Genomic DNA, 22,548 nt, shown 5'->3' on the forward strand with positions numbered 1-22,548 from the left:
CGAATAAATAAATAAAATCTTAAAAAAAAAAAAAAAGAATAGTACGTGGTAGGAGAAGGGCCTTTTCTGTCTCTCAGACTTGTTGCTTGAGTATATAATGTCCATAACTGAAGCAGTCCTCTTGCCACCAAGATGGAAGAAGCCTAAAGATAAAATATACTGAGAATGGTAGAGCAAAAGGATGGGAAGAACTGGATCCTTGATGACATGGTTGAGCTTCTAAATTAGGCAACTCTGGACTTCCAGACTTATTATGTACAATGATACATCCCCTTTGAAGACACAATAAGACTGGTTTCTGTCACTTTGGCCATAAATATTCTAGTTGCCACAGTTAGTTATTAAACCTTCATGATCAGGGGCACCAAGGGTGGCTCAGTTGGTTGAGCACCTGACTCTTGATCTCAGGCTTGTGAGTTCAAGTCCTGCATTCAAAACCAAACAAAAAACCCTTCAGGATTAGCAGGATAATTAAAAATGAATCACCCAGAACAGAAAGATAAACCTTTGTAATGCTTTCAGTGATATATAACTCATATGACACTTACTCTGCATTTTATAAAAACTCACTGATCTCAATCTTTAGAAGCCTCTTTTGAGGTTTAAAATACGTGAGTACAACATGGATACAATCTATTAGTAGATAGGCATATGCTGGCGGTGTGTGCTTAAAACTTTACCACTGAAGTGCTACATCAAAAAAGTTTGAATTTCACTAGGACAGAGGGCCAGAGACTGAAAAAAAAAAAAAGATCTTAAAATGAATATTGTCTGATACAAAGGAAAATAATTACAAGCATCTTGTTGAATCTAAATGAAATCTGGAAAATACTCTAATGAGCAAGTAAAGATTAATTGTTCATTTAACATAAATTATTTCATTGAATAAATTTTGGAAATTACTGACAAGGGCTGTCTTAGGCATTGAAGATAATGGCAGTGAGAAAAGGTCCTTGCTTTTATGGATTTTACATTTTAGTGGTCAGGGGAGACAGATGATGAACAAATGAACAAAAAACATTTATGTTGTGTGTTGATAAATGCTAAGAAGAAAACTCAGGACAAGGGAAAGAGAAATGAGAGAGGGAACGGTGTTTTAGGACAAGTGCTCTGGGAAGACCTTCCTAGTAAGTTGGCCTTTGTGCAGAGATGTGAAGGAGAACCACATGCAGATCTAGGAGAGGAGGGTTCTAGTCAGAGGGAATAACAAGTCCCAAGGCCCAGAGGCAGGAGCACAGCTGTCATTTTCCAGGAAAAGCAGAGGAACCATTTCACTGAAACAAGGAAGACTGGAGAAGAAGCACAGTTGGGAAGAAGAAACTCAAAAGTTCAGCTTTGGGTGTTATAACAGTTAGGAATTATGATGGATTGCTAGGAACAGAAACCCAAACTAGGGGCCTCTGGATGGTGCAGTATGTTGAGTGTCCGACTCTTAACTGTGGCTCAGGTCATGATCTCAGGGTCCTGAGATGGAGCCCTGTGTCAGGCTCTGCACTCAGCAAGGAGTCTGCTTAAGACACTTTCACCCTCTCCCTACCCACTGCATGCTCTTTCTCTCTCAAGTAAATAATTAATTAATTAATTATAATTAAATAAATCTTTTTTTAAAAAAGAAACCCAAACTAAACATATAGTTTTTTTCTCTCATAGAAAAAAATCTGAAGATAAACAGATTGGGCTTTTGTGGCTTAACAAAGTCATCAGAATCTAAGGTTCTTTCTTCTTTACTATCCATAGCATGTGGTTTCCACCCTTAAATTCATCTTATGGTCTAAAGTGGCTGCTGGAGCTCCAACTTCCACATCTGTGTCCCAGGCAAGAAGTAGAATAATAGAAAGTTAGAGCAAAAAGGACACACACTAGCTCTATGTAACCCTTTTAAAAAAAAAAGATTTTTTATTTATTTGACAGAGAGACAGCCAGCGAGAGACGGAACACAAGCAGGGGGAGTGGGAGAGGAAGAAACAGGCTCCCAGTGGAGCAGGGAGCCTGATGCGGGGCTCGATCCCAATACTCTGGGATCATGCCCTGGGCCGAAGGCAGACACTTAATGACTGAGCCACCCAGGCGCCCCTCTACATAACCCTTTAAAGAGTCTTCCCTGAGGTCTCCACCCAACAGCTGCTTATATGTCTTTATCTCCTGTGAATTGCAAGGAAATCTAGGAAATGTGGTCTTTTATCTGGGCATATTGCTATCTAGCATAAAATTGGAGTTCTAAAGGGCTGATAGGTATTAGGTGGGCTACTAGCAACCTCTGCCATTGTCCTGCTAAATTTGGGGTGTCTACTTGATGTCCAAGTGGAAGAGTCTAGGAAAGCAGTGTAGTATATCCTTGATATGTAAATATCATTGACCCTTCCTTTATATTGTGTTATCTTTAATTTTAGTATAAAAATCTCTGTGAGCTCTTTCATGGATTTACCTGTGACCTCAGCCCATCCAATTCTGTTTTCCCCATTAAGGTTTTAATGTTCTCAACCTCAAATTCTTCTCTCACAGGAAGAGACTTACATAGCTGGAGTGGAACTACTCATCTTAAATTTCTTGTTTTTTTCTTATTTTTAGCCATGGCCTGAAGATGCCCTTGAACTTGTAGCTGTGAAATTCTTAGAAACACTGGAGCTTACTGAGGTTGAAAGGCGAGAGATAGTTCCGATCTGCAAACACTTTCACACTACCATTATGGATCTATCAGAAAGGTTAATATTACTAAACTTTAAAATGACAATAATGCCTTGTATTTTAACATGTCTCTTTTGGTGAAAACTCAAAATTTCAATAGAATTTCTATGTCTTCTAAATATTTCTGATCACTTAATTAGTGAGGACCTAGGCTTGCAAGTAATGGAAAACTATTTAATCTAAAGGGAGAATTTATGATAAAGATACAGGGGTGTCTCACAAGCTTAAGAGAAAGATGACAGCTGGATCCCAAATGTGACTGGAAACAGGAGTTAGAAACTCATCCTAAATCCAGAAATACTTTTCCTCTGTTTCTCATCCCTGTTTCTTTCTAGGCATCTGCTGCTTTCTCTTTGCAGACTGCATTTTCTTTCCTTTTTTTTTTTTAATTTCTTTGATTTTTTCTAGTTTTATTGAGATATAATTGATATGCATAAATTTAGGTTGCAGAACATAATGATTTTATGTGTGTATATAATGTGAAATGATTACTACAATAAGTTTAGTTAACATCACCTCATTTTTTTTCTTGTGATGAGAGCTTTTAAGATCTCTCTCAGGCTTCAAATACACAATACAGTATTGTTTCCTATAGTCACCATGCTGTACATTACATTCCCAGAACTTATTCATCTTATAATTGGAGGTTTATACCTTTTGACCACATTCACCCATTCCCCCCACCACCCCCTGCCTCTGGAACCTCCAATTTGTGCTCCATTTCTACGAATTAATTTTTTTTTAGGTTCCCGTATAAATGAAATCATATGGTATTTGAAAGACTGAGTTTTCCCCTTCCCATTGCGGAAATGGAGGAAACGGTCTGCTTGTCAATTCTCAGGTTTACTTCTTGCAATTTCAGCTCTAGGCAGACTGATGGGCCCTTTCCATCTCCCTCTGCCGAATTTGTTCCAGAATGTGATCAGCCTCACTTGTGTCCAGTGCCCAACCCTGGTCTAATCAGCCGTCGTTAAGATGGCAGGTTTCAGGGGCGCCGGGGTGGCACAGTCGTTAAGCATCTGCCTTCAGCTCAGGGCATGATCCCGGCGTTCTGGGATCGAGCCCCACATCGGGCTTCTCTGCTAGGAGCCTGCTTCTTCCTCTCCCACTCCCCCTGCTTGTGTTCCCTCTCTCGCTGTCTATAAATAAATAAAATCTTTAAAAAAAAAAGATGGCAGGTTTCATAGAACAAACATTGCTGGTGAGGCAGTGGATAGAAGTTTTCAGAAAAGCAGAGCTAGCTGGCTGTGGATAACTCAAAAGTATCTGTCTTACCTCTGTTCATCTCTGAGATCCTCATTTCAAAAGTGCATAAACCCAAGTGCTCATAGTCCATCGTCTGCCCAGAATCATACAGCCTGGCAGCATGCTTGGCTTTGATAGTTGTACCAGTAGTGGGCTCTACCTACTCTGTGTACTTGCCCTGAGAAAACCTGGCTTCTGTTGTTTCCGTGTGTATGTGTAGTTGCCTTACACTTCTGGTTACCCCATTCAGCCAACGTGACACGCCGTGCAAAGAATGATGACTCACCCTTGCTATCCTATCTGCAATTCCCCTACTATACTTCCCTAGCTGACACGGTATCTTGGGTCCCTCTATAGCATTAGATCCTCCTGGCTTATGAAACATGTAAAAAGCCCTGTATCTTTCTTGCTGTTGTTTACCTTTGATACCCATCTTCGGTGATTTGTGCTTTTTAAACACATCACTGCTATTTGATGTTTTACAGACAAGAAATGAGGATATGGTTATGTGTAGAATTCTTAGAATGTTATAAAGTTCAGGTACGCAGCAGCTCTTAAATAAAATTAACCTTAATTCTCCAGATTTGTTGTTGATGCCATGTTGAATACACCTCTTATTTTGTGCGACTTGTTACTTAGAGTAAGATGTGCTATCTGTCTGTCTTAGGTTCTTGCAGGAGCTAGGACGACATAACTATGTTACGGCTACTTCTTATCTTGAACTTATTGCCTCATTTCGACAGCTTTTGACTAAGAGGCGACAAGCTATCATGGAAGCAAAACAGCGATACGTGAATGGGCTTGACAAATTAGCTTTTGCTGAGTCTCAGGTAAATTTGATGAGCTGCTCAAAAGGGTAACATATAACGGGAAATATAGGAAATCATAAATAACGAGAGTTACAGTTTATGAAGAATATATTATGTGCCAGGCACTGTTACGTGCTTCATACACATTCCTTCAGTTATTCCTCATAACCACTCCATGAGGTAGACACTTTAATGATCCTCATTTCACAGATGAGTAACATGAGTTTTAGAGAAATTCACTAAGTTTCCACACAGACTCAAACACATCCTGCTTTTTTTTTTTTTTTAAAGATTTTATTTATTTATCTGACAGAGAGAAAGACAGCCAGTGAGAGAGGGAACACAAGCAGGGGGAGTGGGAGAGGAAGAAGCAGGCTCCCAGCAGAGGAGCCTGCTGTGGGGCTCGATCCCACAACACCAGGATCATGCCCTGAGCTGAAGGCAGACGCTTAACGACTGAGCCACCCAGGCACCCCTCACATCCTGTTTTATTCTTAAGTTTTTTGCTTTGTTTTGTTTTTTATAGTAGTCTTCACGCCCAGTGTGGAGCCCAATATGGGGCTTGAACTCACAACCCGGAAATCAAGACCTGAGCTGAGATCAAGAGTTAGATGCTCAACTGACTGAGCCACCCAGGAGCCCTTGTTCTTAAGTTTTTGACATTTGGAGAGAATACAATAAGACTGGGTTGCCTTTTTTTATTGTAATAGCTGGTTAAATATAAGATCGTGTGTGTTTTTAATGAGTCAAGTGCTAGTGATACTTATTAGCATTAGTTCAGTAGAAGCAACACAGGTTTGAGTGATCTGTATGCATTGTATTACATGCACATAGTATAATAGGGGACACCCCAAGCTGCCACCTTCTTTCTATCTGCATTTCCTCCGCGACAACTGCTTTCTCTCACTGCTCTGTCATATACTCGAGGACGATAAAGTCTTTTGTGAAGAAAACTGGCACACCCTCATGGTTTTGTTTATCATATAAAGAACTGAAAGGAAAAGTTAAGGTTTTCTGGCCCTGATGCCTTATGATACCTTTAAATTTCGATTTTCTGTGTTTAGCCTCTGTAGCTCTTGTCACTGTGAAAACTTAATGGCAAACTGTCTATTTAGGTTGGAGAAATGAAAATGGAGCTTGTCCAATTACAGCCCAAATTGGAGGAAGCTAAAGTTGAAAATGCACATATGATGCAGGTAGAGTATCCTGAGGTTTTAAAACTGATGTCAGAAGACAATCGAAATATGTAAAATTAGCCTTGAAAATATCCCTTAATTTTTTTGCCACTACTAGATCTTAGGGACCTTACCCTTTTCTACTAACTGGCTATCTCACTGAGTCCCATGTGAGTTGTGTTGATTTTTTTTTTTTAAAGGACTGAGTGAGCGAGTGAGTGAGTTGGCAGGGGGGGGGGGGAAAGGGGGAGAGAGAGAGAGAGAGAGAGAGAGAGAATCCCATCCCAAGTAGACTCTGCACTGAACTTGGAGCCCGACACAGGGCTCAATCTCGTGACCCCAAGACCATGACCTGAACCTAAATCAAGAGTTGGGCGGATGCCCAAGTGATGGAGCCAGCAAAGCGCCCCCGTTGTGTTGATTTTGGAGGGAGGAAGCCCATTATCCAGTTAGATCACATGTATTTGCATTTCTCCTCATTTTATCCTGGGACCTCCTGCTCTTCAACATGATGGGTTGGATTCCCTAATTTCCAAACATACTCTTGTCCCTAGGGTGGAGGAAAAAGTAGGATGCTGGAGGAATTAATTTTTTCCTTCTTTAGATTATCGAGATAGAGTCTGCACAAGTGGAAGCAAAAAGAAAGTTCGTGAAATTAGATGAAGAGATAGCCAGTGGCAAGGCTGAAGAAGCCCAAGTTCTGAAAAACGAGTGTGAGAGTGACCTCGCCGAAGCGATTCCAGCCTTGGAAGCAGCACTGTCTGCCCTGGATACACTCAAGGCAAGCGTTTGCACTCGCTACCTAGTGTTCCATCAACAAACTCCGCACAGGTTCTTGGTTCACTAGGTCTGGTTCTGTCCCACCGGATGGTGGTGTATCGTTTTTGTCCAAACGAAACTTGCCTCTTCACCATTCTCCTCTAATACATGATTACCTTATGGTTTGGCTGTTCCTATGTTATTTGTGATTTTCATTCAGGATATTTCAGTAGGAATGGAACAAACGGTCTCCAAGAGACCAAAGCAGCCCTGTACACGGACCAGGAGGCATATGTTAAGTAGAGTGTGGAGGTAGCTACCTTCCTGCAGCCTCCCAGACATGCCTGTCTGGAAACACTTAAAGATCTTTCCCAATACAGATGCGGGTGGCAGCTGTCTGCATTACACTGCATGGTATATGACTTTTTCCAGAGTCTTTAGGCAAGACCAAAACAACCTCACCAAACAGAGCAGGAGAGACAGCTTCTGTTGACTATGAGTGCCCAGTGCAGAAGGCCATTCAGAATATTCAGAACCCATTCTTTACCATCCTACTAACTTCTATGTAAGGTTCCTGACAAGATGGTGAGTTCAACCTATGGATAATTCAGCATCTCACAGGAACAAACTCTGATTGTCAGTTATATCAGCCTTGCAGTTATAAGGTATATTATTTTAGGGCATATATGGAAAAGTCTAGTGCTTTCATTGTGCTGTGAGCCAGGAATTTAAAACGCTGAGCTTACTGTTTTCTTCCTGTCTGCTCTCTGGCACATTAAAAGCCACATGCTACCCAGTGGTCTTTCTTCATTCTCTCCTTAGACATTTATCGTAGCAGCTACTCATTCTGGCAAAACCTTCTTTTTACTAGGCACTCTTTTCTAGACGACCATCAGCATTAATTTAAGTAACTACCACTGTGTACCATGGACTTTCAGCATTCCATCCTCTGAAACGCACAGGATTCTTGATTGCCTTCACACCTTACCAGTTCAGATCATTGGTATTAGGTTCCCCTCTCATTGAGAGTCCATTGCTTGTACCCTTCCTGGTATCAGGTACTGTATTATATGAGGTAGACTTCAGTTGCAGAGAAGAGAATTGGCTCTATTTAGTATAAGCAGACAAGGATTCTTTAGGCAATTTTGTAAATAGATTGCACAATTATTGGAAGAGCTAAAGAAACAGATTCCAGGCTGAGCTGCCAGGAATGACTCACAGAGCCAAACTGGAAATTGTCAGCAGAGGAATGATCCTGAGTCAGAAGCCCGCAGAGCCATCCTACAGAGCCTCACCACTTCACTGTAATCTGTATCAGCAATGAGACGCCTCATACCCTGCCCATCTCCCCATTTATTCAGTCAGAATTCTGGTATCATTCAAGTGATCTGATGGTGGAACCCAATGACCACCCACAACTCTAATTTATAGGGAACTAAGATATATAGTTGTTAGCTTTCCAACAATTGAAAAGGATGTCAGAAAGATATTGCAGTGGATAATAAGTAAATGAATCTATTACATCGGTCATAACAATATATACCTTTTGAGGAAATAAGCTTAAATTAAGGTCTACCTCTACTTTTATTTATTTATTTTTTTTGGTAAAACTACTGTATAAGCAAATATAGAATTAAGTCTTTATCTAAATTAGGGTTCTTAATGTGGGTCAGTGTATGAGCTTGGTATGTGATTGTATGCAAATTTTTATGTATGTGCAAAAATGTATTTTCTGGAGGATTCATAGCTGTCATATTCTCATAAGGATCTATGCACTCCCAAACATTTGAGAACCATTGGTCTTAATCCGTGCTAAATTTAAATTCTTTTATTATTTCATAATTCTGCAAAGCCAAAAACAATTATAATTTCAAATGAAAATCAATGCTCCATTATTCTCCAACATTATTTTCTAAATTCTCATTATTTAAAAATAAACTGTTCTGAAGATACTCTGTTTTCTTTCAATTTAGCCAGCTGACATTACAATTGTAAAATCAATGAAGAATCCTCCATCTGGTGTTAAATTAGTTATGGCTGCTATTTGTGTCATGAAAGATATAAAACCAGAAAAAATTTCAGATCCTTCAGGAACTGGAGGCAAGGTAATAACTAGACAGAGATTTATTTTTTTTAATGATTTTTTTATTATATTATGTTAGTTACCATACAGTACATCCCCGGTTTCCGATGTAAGGCTCGATGATTCATTAGTTGCGTATAACACCCAGTGCACTATGCAATACGTGCCCTCCTTACTACCCATCACCAGTCTATCCCATTCCCCCACCCCCCTCCCCTCTGAGGCCCTCAGTTTGTTTCTCATAGTCCATAGTCTCTCATGTTTCATTCCCCCTTCTGATTACCCCCCTTTCTTTATCCCTTTCTTCCCCTACCGATCATCCTAGTTCTTATGTTCCATAGATGAGAGAAATCATATGATAGTTGTCTTTCTCTGCTTGACTTATTTCACTTAGCATTATCTCCTCCAGTGCCATCCATGTTGTAGCAAATGTTGAGAACTCGTTCTTTCTGATAGCTGAGTAATATTCCATTGTATGTATGGACCACAACTTCTTAATCCAGTCATCTGTTGAAGTGCATCTCGGCTCCTTCCACGATTTAGCTATTGTGGACAATGCTGCTATGAACATTGAAGTGCCTTGGCCCTTCTCTTTACTATGTCTGTATCTTTGGGGTAACCCAGTAGTAATGGCTGGATCATAGGGTAGCTCAATTTTTAACTTTTAAGGGACCCCACACTGTTTTCCAGAGTGGCTGTACCAACTTGCATTCCCACCAACAATGTAGGAGGGATCCCTTTCTCCACATCCTCTCCAACAATTGTTGTTTCTTCTCTGTCTATTTTTGCCATTCTAACGCGTAAGGTGATATCTCAGTGTGGTTTTGATTTGAATTTCCTTGATGGCTAATGATTTTGAACATTTTTCATGTGTCTGTTAGCCATTTGTATGTCTTCATTGGAAAAGTGTCTGTTCATATCTTCTGCCCATTTTTTGATTTGTTTATTTGTTTCTCATGTATTGAGTTTGAGAAGTTCTTTGTAGATCTTGGATACCAGTCCTTTATCTGTAGTGTCATTTGCAAATATCTTCTCCCATTCCGTGGGCTGCCTCTTAGTTTTTCTGACTGTTTCCTTGGCTGTGCAGAAACTTTTAATCTTGATGAAGTCCCATAAATTCATTTTATCTTTTGTTTCTCTTGCCTTTGGGGATGTATCATGAAAAAGGTTGCTTTGGCCGATGTCGTAGAGGTTGCTGCCTATGTTCTCCTCTAGAATTTTGATGGATTCCTGTCTCACATCGAGGTCTTTCATCCATTTGGAGTTTATTTTTGTGTATGGTGTGGGAGAGTGGTCAAGTTTCATTCTTTTGCATGTAGCTGTCCAATTTTCCCAGCACCATTTATTGAAGAGACTAGACAGAGATTTAAATCATATTCAGGAATGTACAGAACACTTTACAGCACCTATTATCAAATTAAATGTCAACGGTATCCAGTTCAGGGAAGACACATTGTTTTCCAGATTGAATGTATTCAGAATAAAGTATGGAAGACATTATCTACGTGTATTCCATGGTAAAGCTAAGGCAGTATAGCATCAGAAAAATGTGGTTCCTGTTGCTTCTATTTCTTTTTCTGTCTGTGCAGGTTACCTGCTATCATGGGGTGGGATTGATTGAACACGGAAGTATGTGAGCTTTTTCCAGCTAAGATTCTGAAATATGTGATAGAACACCTATGTGGATATGAGCATTCAGAAAATTCTGCTGAGTTAAGCAGTATAGTAAAGTTGTTAAAAGTATGTGTTCTAGGGACACCTGGGTGGCTTAGTTGGTCGGACATCTGCCTTTGGCTCAGGTCCTGATCCCGGGGTCCTGGGATCGAGCCCTGCATGGTGCTCCGTCGGCAGGGAGCCTGCTTCTCCCTCTGGCTGCTGATCTCCTGCTTGTGCTCTTTCTCTCTCTAACAAATAAATGAATAAAATCTTTAAAAAAAATATATGTGCTCTAGAGCCAGAATGTTTGTATTCAGAAATCCTGTCCCATTAGCAGTGTGACCTTGGCCAAGATGCTTAACTTCTGTGGAATTCTGGAGATTATAGTACTTGCCTCACAAAGATAATGTGAGGATTAGATTACACATATAGATAGATACATATAGATCATATGTATAGATAGATACATATAGATTATACATGTAGTTAGATAATACATACAAAGCTCTTATGTATAAAGCTTTATAAACAGACAATAAATGTTAGCTGTTGTTATTATGATTATTATTCAAGGCTATATCCCTTAAAAAGGAAGGCGTAGCGTCCATCCTAAACTAAATTTATGGACTTATTTTCTTTTCAGGTTTTTTTAGTACCTAGGTTTGAATTCCTGAATTGGAGAATTGAGGGGTGTGTGTGCATTCTATCCTTTACTGAGATAAATAAATGAGCTCTCACCTTACCAAGTCATTCTCATTTATAACACACACACCCCTACCTACCTACCTATCAGGCTTCTGGAATGAGGAAAAAAACTGTTGTGCTAGTTACTTAACGTCTTTGCTAGCGCAAGTACCACCTGCTTTATCCTGTAACTGTCAGAGTGACGTGTAATCCTTGTCTTCTTTCTCTTCTTCATCTCACTTGGCGAGCCTAGCTGGGTGAGGAGGTCGTCCATAAGAAAAACGTTTGTTACCTGTTTCAGTCTCTTTGGGCTACTATTACAGTTACCCAAGACTGGGGTGGTTTATATTTATTTCTCACGGTTCTGGAGCTGGGAATTCTGAGATCAAGGCTCCAGTAGATTCAGTGTCTGATGGAGGGGCCACTGCCTGGTTTATAGATGGCCTTCTTTTTGCTGTGTCCTCACATGGCAGAAGTGGAAGAGAGCTCTCTTTTATAAGGACACTAATCCCGTTCATGACCTAATCAACTCTCCACAACCTGGTCTCCAAATACTATCACACTGGGGATTAGGTTTCGATGTACACATTTTGATGGTGGGGATAAGAGACACTTTCAGTCTGTAGCACTACTTTTCTGGTTTGAAAGAGTCCAGAGTAAAGAAAAATAAAACTAGGAATAATAATAATACATTTTCTTATATGAAATTCTGATGGTATTTATGCTAGTTGCTTTTCTTACATTTCCTAAAGAGAAATAATTGCATCATTTGCCTTTCAACGTATAATTTTTTATAATGAATTCAGTATTTAAGTTTATGTTCATATCTTAAATGTTTGATGTATTTAGTATGTTCTTAGGGAGAGGAGTCTCTTTATTTCCGAAGAGATTAAGTTGATGTTTTGAAAGTATTTTGTTTCTCTGGATAATATACCTTAAACCTCAAGAAGAAAAATTAATACTGAGCATCTTTAATTATATATTTAACAAGTTTCCATAAATTTTATTTATAGATATTAGATTACTGGGGACCTAGCAAAAAGCTTCTGGGAGATATGAATTTCTTAAGAGAATTGAGAGAATATGACAAGGACAACATTCCCGTGAGTTTCATTGGATTTTTTATATTAATACAACTTTGCCAAGGTGTATAAGATCTTTAACATTATGCAATATTATATAAAACATAAGACAGTCCATTTTTAGGATTAAAATACTGCAGGAATATTATAACTATATTATGAATTCTCATAATGCATAAAACCACTCCTTCATACCATTGAAAGTCATTTAATGAATTACTGTTTTAGTGTATTATTAACTTGAAACAGTTCTCCGTTTTATAATAATTTCATAAATCTGAAACACAAATATATGTGAGATAAAAAAAAAAGGAGAGTGCACTTTTCCATCCAAACTTGTATTAAGCTTTAATTGTTCTTTTCTCATTTCCACATATTTTCCCAATCTCCAACAGTCTTTTTTTTTTTTTTGGAGGAAACGTCTTGCTTCGATATCTGTAAACCTTCATATTTTGCCACAAATATGACTTGTGTTTCTGCTACAATTATGCTTATTTTAAAATCACCTCAAAGTACTGACTTTGGTTTTTAAAGACAAAATAACTTTTTTACACAATGTTTTACTATGCATGATTATTTTTTCATCTTATGATTGTATGATATATGTTGAAATTTTAAGAAGGAAACGTTTGTTGTATAGGTGACTGTTATGCAGAAGATACGTGGTGAATACCTAACAAACCCTGAATTCGATGCTTCTAAGATTGCTAAAGCTTCTTCTGCAGCTGAGGGTCTGTGCAAGTGGATTATGGCTATGGAAGTGTATGACAGAGTTGCAAAGGTATTTTGAGGATCAAACACATTCATTTTCTATTGAAATACTCCCAGAAATTAAAATCTATGCATATAGTGACTAGTTAAGAAGTTTCTAAAACTCCCACCAGAAAGAATTGATCTTGCTGCGGGACAGACATCAGATGTTGTGTACCTAGTGGATGAAGAGAACACTTGTGTGTGCTATAACCTGGGCTTGGCTAGTGGTAGTGAGTGGTGGTGCTGTGGGAACAGGGATGAATCGGCCAGACTGACCTATAGCTATGGAGACTTGGGGCAAAAGCCAAAACTTCAAGGGCACAGTGGCAGATTAAAAAGTTGATCCAAACGGTCAGAAGTTAGAAGATCCAGTAGAGTTCAGAGGCAGAGCGTGGACAGTTGCCCTGAAGCAGCGGCATGCACCGGTAAGGAATCTTGTATGGAGAATGGTTAAAAGCATTTTGTAAATTTGGCTAGCAAAGGACCAAGGAAACACTGGCCTTGCCCACTGTAGCTTGCAGAATTCTACTGAGGGAAGCAGGAAATATAAATAAAAGGGCAGATAAAAATACACAGTAGCATGTGCTTAGAATAATTTCAGAATGTAGGATAAATGATGAGGTTGTCACAATTGGAAAGATATTCCTAGTAAGGTCCATGTGCCTGAAGAGAGGGATTTTGATTGTTAGTTTCGGAGGAGTAGATTTGTCAAAGAAAGAAAATTAATTTTATCCGGGTTATTCTTCCATTGAACATCTTGTCCCCTCTCCATCGCAGGCTTCGGAGCGCTCAACCTAGCTCTTTTCCACATGTCTCACAAGGATGAAGCAGAGCAGCCAAGGCATTCCGACATCCCACTCTACACTCTACACCTGCCATTCTAATTCTGATGCAGCTGCCCCATGGTGTTGGGGTAGGGTTGGAGGGAGATAGTCAGTAAGGTCTCCTCTGAAGTCAAAAGTAGAAAGTGGAGCTCGCTGCTCTTTATTTATTTAACACATTCCCCTTTCAGGATTTCAGCCCCGAGGAGAGAAAACAGGACATTTGGTGTCTGATCCCTGCCTCCTCCTTCCCTCTTTGCCATCAGCTTCATTCATGGCAATGAACCAGAAGATTTAGATCTTCCTTCTTTCAAACTGGCGGATATTCTCTTTGGTCATCTTCTAAATTCTTTCTACCAGTGGTTTAAAATACACTCCCTGATCAAGTTGACCAAACCCCATTCCTCATATATTAATGAACATAGTAACATAAGAACTTTAGTTAATCTCCTTTCTCTCAACAAAGTGTGGCTTTTCAAGGAAAATTCAATTGAGGAAAATTCAATTTTAGTAGTGAAACTGAACATCAAGGCTTTCTTTCTCCTTGTAATTCTATTATCATAGTCTTATTCCCCCCCCCCCAGGCAAATGTGTGCCTCAGTCAACTGGGAAGAAGACCACAGACTTGAAAATGCCATCCCCAGATACACAAAGCATATTCGTGTATTTGAAACATTTGTAATTTCTGCTACATGTTTTTTTTCCCTCTGATTTTGGCAACAGTTTAAATGGCCACTTCTCATTATTTTGAGACATTTTGCTATATCTTGTACTGTTTTTGCTACATATTATAATATTTTGTTAGTCTGGAATAATTAGTCTATTTTATAGATGATCATTTGCTAGTCCAGAATGTTTTATATATTTTATATGATATATAAATACATTTTACTTTATTTAGGTAAAAAAAATGTGTAAGATTTAAGGCAAAATGTTTGTTTTGTATAATTTATTGTTATCAGTAACAAATGTATTTATAATAATAATCGCTTTTAACCCATCATGTCTATAAAGGATTATACAGGTGTCAGTTTTAAATAGAACACATCCTAGCTGCATGTATTGCTCCCAAACAGGTAGTGGCTCCTAAGAAAGCCCGCTTAGCAGAAGCTCAGAAGTCCTTAGCTGAGATAATGGAGATTTTAAATCAGAAGAGAGCAGAACTGGCAGAAGTAGAACATCATTTGGAAAATTTACAAAGAACATTTATTGAGAAAACTGAGGAAAAGGCTCGTTTAGAAGACCAGGTGGAACTCTGTGCTAAGAAACTTGAAAGAGCCTCAAAACTAATTGGAGGACTGGGCGGAGAAAAATCGAGGTCAGATTTCTATTTATTTTAACATTTAAGAAAGTTGGGCTTGAATATGTTACTTTCTTTGGGTGTTTATTATGATTACTGATTTTTAAGCGTCTGGTTTAGAATGTGGGGCATTCAACAAGGCACCTGGCCAGGCATCTCCCAACAGAATATCAATGTCAAGGATGGTGTTTGCCACTCGTTTCCAAATTTTTTACAAGGCAAATGATAATTTTTAATCTAAGTGGTGAGTGTGTGGCCGATCATTGTATAATTCTTGACAATTTTATGTGTGTTCAGATTTTTTCATAATAAAATGTTTGCCGGGGGGGAGTAGTGGATATAGGGCTCACTTTCTTAAAATTCATTTCAAAGGAGATATAACTGAACTGATGTAAATAGAACACTTAGCTTTATCCTAACCTATTTATTTGTACTGGCCAGCCAGCTATCTCATTTATTAATTATATGTGCTGAGTGGATAGCATGGTAAGGGAATAGGCCTTTGACAGTACTTCGTAGTGCAGATTAGATGGTTTTGAAATGCACTTTTTTATTGTAAAGTTCATGAGATGGAAAAAATACCGAACTTATCACTAGTACGCCAGCTTTTATACAACTTAAATGGAATTTTTGGTAATGAATTGCAAATTTTTTTATGTTTTACAGACTAACTGTAAATACTGAAACAAATAGCAGGGCCACTAGACCAAATAAATCATCCTGGAGAAAATTATTAGACAAAACGCCAGCATGTTTTTGTTTTTGTTCTTGCTTATTCCGAAGGGTCAAGTTCTGCAAGAAATGCCTAATAAGCTAATAATGAAAGGTGGATTGTCATTCATATAGCATCGATATATTATAGCATGTCAGTGCTAGAAGGGACCCAGCCTCCTCATTTTATAGATAGGAGTCCAACATTTCATGGCTTTTTTGTTATAAAATATGGACTAGAAGTCCCTTACCCTTTCTATTACTGTCTTCCATCATTCTCTGTGGTGAGGCTCTTTTGCCTTTCGTTGATCTCACAGATGGTCTCAGGCTGCAGATGACCTTCAGATAATATATGAAAATTTGACTGGTGATGTCTTAGTATCAGCAGGAGTAATAGCCTATCTTGGTGCTTTCACTTCTGGTTTTCGACAAACATGTACAGAAAATTGGAGCAAGTTGTGCAAGGTAATAGTTTTATATTTCATAAGTTTCCTTTTGAATATTCAAAGTATGTTTTAGGGTGTCGTGAAGGAAAAGATGGTAATAAGGATGAAGAAGAGAAGAAATAGCTGAAAGTGTAGGGTCTTGTTTTTTCTTCTTGTTTGATCAGTAAAATACTTTTATAGTCCAACTTTCAATTCAGTTTTTTCTATTTTTTAGAATTATTAAATAATATCTAATGACAAATCAATAATTTAAAAAATATTTCAACCAACAAGATGAAATAAAACATTAGGTATTTGTTTATTTCTTACAGGAGAAAAAAATTCCATGTTCAGAGGAGTTCTCATTGAGTAAGACTCTGGGTGATCCAGTAAAAATTAGAGCTTGGAATATTGCTGGGTTGCCAACAGATACTTTCTCCATAGATAATGGAGTGATTGTTAATAACTCCAGGCGTTGGTAAGGAACATAAAGTACTTTTCGCATATTTTATTTGAGAGTATTTAAATATAGAGAAAAGGTGATAGGACTTTAGAGTAAGCACCCACATACCCACCACCTCCTAGATTCTGCGATTAACATTTTATTATTCTTGCTGCTTTATCACATACTTATCCATCCCTCTATCCATCCGTCAACTCATCCTTTTTATACATTGCAACATAAGTTGCAGGTATGTTTATACTTTCCCCCAAATGCTTCAGCATGCATATCATTAATTTAAGTTGTTTTTGTTTGTTTGTTTTTCTTTTGAGGTAAAATTTATGTACAATGAAATACACAAGAGTTAAGTATACCATTCATGAGTTCCAACAAAAGTGTAGACTTGATACAGATACAGAACATGACTAATATCCAGGAAGTTTTCTTAAGTCCCTTCCCAGTAAATCCTTTCTCTTACCCCACAGTAGGAAATTATTGCTCTGATTATTTTCCACCACAGGTTAATTTTGCCTATTCTAGAACTTCATATAAACAGAATCATACTGTATATAGTCTTTGTGTAAGGCATCTTCCACAAAGCATAAAGTTGTTATTTTTTGTTGCTGAGTAATATTCCATTGTAGGACTATATCACCATGCATTCTCCTATTGGTGGACACCTGGGCTCTTTCCGGTTTTTGACTATTCACTGTATTTATCTTAACTAGGTATTTCTATCTGTTTTTAAGATATTGTAACTTGATAATTTATGCAATATAATGGATATCTTTAATTGCTAACATAGTGTGACAACTGTATGAACTTTTCAAATGGTTTTATTATCCTTTTATTTATATCACTTTGAAAAACTTGGAAATTACTCTTATCTGAGAAATCATTTCCTATAAATGATTATCCATGTTGTCATTTAATTTTAAGTCTTTTCGTGGGACTATATCTCAAACATACTGTGATAAATACTGTTGAGTTCTTACATTCATGAGGTACTGCTTTAAGTGCCCTATATTCTCAAAAATTCCCATGAGTTAGAGATTACTATTATTCCATTTTACAGATGAGGAAATTGAGGCCTGGAATGATTTAATAATTTGAAATTTAGTAGATAACTGAGCTAAAATGGTGGAGTCAGAATTTTAACCCAAACAATTTAACTTCCAAATCCCTGTTTCTTAATTACTTTGTGAAGTGTGTGGAATAGGATATCACATTCACTACCTCTAAAACTGTAATGGAAATTTTAGTCATCTTGTGGAATATGAGATACATATGAGGAAATCTTACATTCTGAAAGTGTTTATTTTCTTTGGAAACCTTACTTCAAGGCATCTAAGTTTTCTTAATATTGACAGTATTGTTTTAACAAAATAAGAACATGTATGATTGTATTTTGAGTGTTTATCCACTCAAATTTTGCTTAGTTAACATCCTTAGATGGAAACTTCTAGATAATTAGAGTAAATTTATCATAATCTGAGAAAGTATATTTAGCTATTCAAAAAAATATGTTCTTTGGTAGAGCAGAGAAAGTTCTACTTAACAGAATATTATACCCCAAGTTTTTATAATTCTGTTTTAGAACTCCTTTCAATCTATTGATGGCCATTCAGATTTTTAAAATTGCAGTTCAGAAAATGCTGTTGGTATATTTATATCTTAATTAAAATTTGAGGAAACCAGAGGCTTCAGAGTCGTATGTAAATTGAGGAAAACAATCTGTCATTTTCTGGCAAAAAGCTCACTCTTCTAACAAAGTAATATTTCAATGGAGTTACTCTTTCTACCTGTTATTTGTGGACCAACTGGCCCACAGGCCATGGGCTGGGTGACTTAAAGGATTTATCGCCATCCTTATAGCTCAGACTTCACTTCTTGCCACTTGACCCCAGTCTAGTCACCTATGGCTGTCATCCTTCTTGACAGCAATATAAGTGGCCACAGAGGCTTAGTCTCCTCTCTGTAACTCCAGACAGCAAAACCCAGTAAAGTAGTTAATGTTCACTCTTTTAGTTACTCTTTCTTAAGTGTACCTCAGAGAAAGTTTGGGCCACAAGGCCTCTGGAAGGTGAACATTGGTCTGTGAGTCTTCTGTCTTTTAGGATATAGGAATACTCTTCTGTGTTATTCTTTGCATAGCTGCTTCATTAGTTTATCTCTAATGATGTGGTCTATCTCTGTTTCTCTGTGCATATGGCTGCTCACCATGGAAGCCTCAGTTCCTAAGTTCACAAAACACATCAGTTGAAAAATATAGATTAACCAGGACCATCAAGTCAAACTTCAAATTCCTGTGACAGAAAAATCTGATTGGCTTATCTTGGGACAAATATCCAACCTAGGTTTAGTCATCTATGGCTTGGGACCAAGCCATTATGGTAACAAACATGGGTGTTGGAGGTCAAGAATGTAGTTCTCAGAAGGAGTCATAAGCTGGGAAAACAGCGTACTTTTTACGATTAGGGCTTTGGTGCTTGCTTTTTTCCTCATGGATTTTTAATACTACCTTTGTCCCTTTAGTGTTTCTTTTAGAAAGAACTTGTGAATTGGTCTGAAAATGTCTTTGTTTTCCTCATTAAAAAAATTCCTAAGTCAGATTTATTGAGGTATGGTTTATATATAGTAAAAATCCCTTTTAGGTGTACTATTTTATGAATTTTGACTAAGGCTAATGATCATATGATCCCTGCCACAATCAAGATACAGAACATTTCCAACAATTTGAGGGTTTTAAATGGAGAAAGGAGGTGAAACAAGCTTTTGCCTTTTTCTGTTTTTGTTTTTGAATTAATATAAATTTGACATAATTCTCTTCACTTGTAATCAGAGTATTTAGATCATTTATACTTAATGGAATTATTGAAACATTTACATTTAAATCTATATTGCTAGTTCTTTTTTGTCTCTTTTGTTCTTTATTCCTTTTATCTTTTTTTCCCACATGGCTTTGGATTAATTGAAGTTTTTTATTATTTCATTGGTTTATTTGTTATATACTCCTTATTTTTAGTGTTTGCTCTAGGGTTTACAATAAACATCTTCAATTTCCCACTGAATACTTTCAAATAATAATATACTACTACACATATAGCACAAGAACCTTTCAACAGTATAATTCCAGTATATCTTTCCTATTGTGCTGTTGTTGCATATTTTACTTTGTCATGTGTCACAAATCTCATAATACATTGTTACTCTTTTTGCTTTAGACAATAATTTATCTGTTAGAATGATTAAATATAAGGAAAAAAGTCTTTTATATTTACTTTCATTTTTTCCCCTCATTTTGGACCTCTTCATTTCTTTCTTTGTGTTTCTGATTTTATATTTCTTCTGCCTGAAGAATTTTTTTAAAAGTTTTTCCTGAAGAATATTTTTGACACATCCTTTATATAGGTCTGTTGGCAATTAATTCACTCAGCATTTTTTTCTTTATTTCATCTTCATTTGGGAGGCTGTTTTTTGCTGGGTTTAGAATTCTGAGTTGATGGGTTTTTAGGTATTTTTTTCTTTTTCTTTTTTTACTTTTAAGTTGTCATTCCATTGCTTCTGGCTTGCATAGTTTCTGATAAGACCTCTGCTCTAAGTCTTATTTTAGTTCCTCCTTATGTAATGTGACTTTTTTTTTCACCTGATGATCTTCAGATTTTTCTCTATCTTTAGTTTTCAGCAGTTTGACAATGATGTGTCTAGGTAAATGTGTGTAAGGGTGTGTGTGTGTGTGTGTGTGTGTGTGTGTGTTAATCTTGTTATTTTTTCTGAATGAGTTCTCTGAGCTTCTCAGATCTATTTCATTTTCTCCCTCTTTTCTCTCTAGTATCACTTAAATTTGTAAGTCACTTTGGTATTGTCCCAAAGCTATGGGATGCTCTGTTTTGCTTTTAATCATTCTTATTTTTCTTTTTGAGTTTCAATCTAGGTAATTCTACAAGACTATCTGGTTATGTTGAGACTACCACAGCCTATGAAAGGAATTATTTAGATTTGACATTGTATTTTTTATTTCTAGTATTTCCATTTAAGTCTTTCTTGTAGTTTCATCTCTCTGCTGAAGATCATCTCTTTAGGCATGTTATCTACCTTTTCCACTAACTCTTTTACATTTTAATCACAGTTATTTTAAAATTTATTGTCTAATGTTTCCAACATTTGTGTCATCTATGAGTCTGTTTCTTTTCATTTCTATTCACATCTTCTGCCCATTTCTTAACTGGATTATTTGTTTTCTGGGTGTCGGGTTTTATAAGTTCTTTATATATTTTGGATCCTCGCCCTTTATCTGATATGTCATTTGCTCCCATTCTGAAGGTTGCCTTTTAGTTTTGTTGATTGTTTCCTTCATTGTGCAGAACTTTTTATCTTGATGAAATCCCAATAGTTCATTTTTGCTTTTGTTTCTCTTGCATCAGGAGATCTATCTAGTAAGAAGCTGTGATAGCCGATGTCAAAGAGGTTGCTGCCTGTGTTCTCCTCTAGGATTTTGATGGTTTCCTCTCTCACATTTAGGTCTTTCATCCATTTTGAATTTATTTTTGTGTATGGTGTAAGAGAGTGGTCCAGTTTCATTCTTTTGCATGTTGCTGTCCTGTTTTCCCAACACCATTTGTTGAAAAGACTGTCTTTTCCATTCTTTCCTGCTTGGTCAAAGATTAGTTGACCATATAGCTGTGGATTCATTTGTGGGTTTTCTATTCTGTTCCATTGATCTATGAGTCTGTTTTTGTGCCAGTGCCATACTGTCCTCATCACTACAGCTATAATATGACTTGAAGTCTGGAACTCTGATGCCTCCAGCTTTGCTTTTCTTTTTTAAGATTGCTTTGGCTGTTTGGGGTCTTTTGTGACTTCATACAAGTTTTAGGACTTTTTGTTCTGGCTCTGTGAAAAATGCTGATTGTTTTGTCTTTGGAAAGGAAAGAAAAAATTTTAAAAAGCATTATCTTATAGTAATTGATTAAAGAGGTTTTTTTTTTTTGTAGGCAAAGGGAAAGGGGAGTTTATCCCTAGAAGTTGAAACAGAAAGACAATGTCTGAGAAAGCCAAAACAACTTGAGACAAAAACTCCCTTTTCTATACTTTTTAAAAAAGATTTTATTTGTCAGAGACAGAGAGAGAGAGGAGAAAGAGCACAAGCAGGGGGAGTGGCAGGCAGAGGGAGAAGCAGACTCCTTGCTGAGCAGGAAGCCCATTGCAAGACTTGATCCCAGGACTCTGGGATCATGACCTGAGCTGAAAGCATATGCTTAACCAACTGAGCCACCCAGGTGTCCCTGTACTAATGTTTTTCAAAAATGATTTAATGCAGTGTACTGAATATAAAAGGAACCTAGGACAGTCAGTATCATCACTGGAGAAGAAGAAAGCATGTCATATTTTAAATATCTGAAACCATGAATTATTTGCTCTTAAACACAAAGCCTTTTCCATAATTATATAGAAAAATTTACTAAATAGATCTCAACTATATACCAGACAAAATTTGGAAACTTAGTTTATGGTTCTCATAACCTGAGGAAATCCATTATAGGCTCGTGGATCTCTTATTTTAAATTTTTATCAAATAAATAGACTTATTTTTTATATTATGTTAATAGATGTCATTTATTAAAATTACCATGAAAACTGCATTGTATTGCAAAGAGCATAGTTTACAGGTTCACAAGATTCTACTTCTGACATGGAACTAGTTTTGGAAACTTGGACAAAGTATTCCCTGAGACTGAATTTCCTCATTTCAAAAATAAATGACAGTAGGGGCACCTGGGTGGCACAGTCATTAAGCATCTGCCTCTGGCTCAGGGTATGATCCTGGCGTTCTGGGATCAAGCCCCACATCGGGCTCCTTCGCTGGGAGCCTGCTTCTTCCTCTCCCACTCCCCCTGCTTGTGTTCCCTCTCTTTTTT

General features: G+C 37.3%; 1 protein-coding gene across 1 annotated transcript in view; it reads left to right on the top strand.

The window, feature by feature from the left end:
- DNAH12 (dynein axonemal heavy chain 12) overlaps positions 1-22,548 on the top strand; it is a 201,658-nt gene that overhangs the window by 130,581 nt on the left and 48,529 nt on the right. Inside the window, exons 46-55 of the mRNA XM_040628655.1 lie at positions 2,569-2,702; positions 4,598-4,760; positions 5,855-5,935; positions 6,519-6,695; positions 8,647-8,778; positions 12,110-12,199; positions 12,819-12,959; positions 14,829-15,070; positions 16,081-16,228; positions 16,521-16,666. Of these exons, the coding sequence (XP_040484589.1) occupies positions 2,569-2,702; positions 4,598-4,760; positions 5,855-5,935; positions 6,519-6,695; positions 8,647-8,778; positions 12,110-12,199; positions 12,819-12,959; positions 14,829-15,070; positions 16,081-16,228; positions 16,521-16,666 (1,454 nt within the window). The remainder of the gene's footprint in view (positions 1-2,568; positions 2,703-4,597; positions 4,761-5,854; positions 5,936-6,518; positions 6,696-8,646; positions 8,779-12,109; positions 12,200-12,818; positions 12,960-14,828; positions 15,071-16,080; positions 16,229-16,520; positions 16,667-22,548) is intronic.

The sequence above is a fragment of the Ursus maritimus genome, unplaced genomic scaffold (genome assembly GCF_017311325.1).
Source record: "Ursus maritimus isolate PB19 unplaced genomic scaffold, ASM1731132v1 scaffold_14, whole genome shotgun sequence".
In the NCBI taxonomy this organism is placed as follows: domain Eukaryota; kingdom Metazoa; phylum Chordata; class Mammalia; order Carnivora; family Ursidae; genus Ursus; species Ursus maritimus.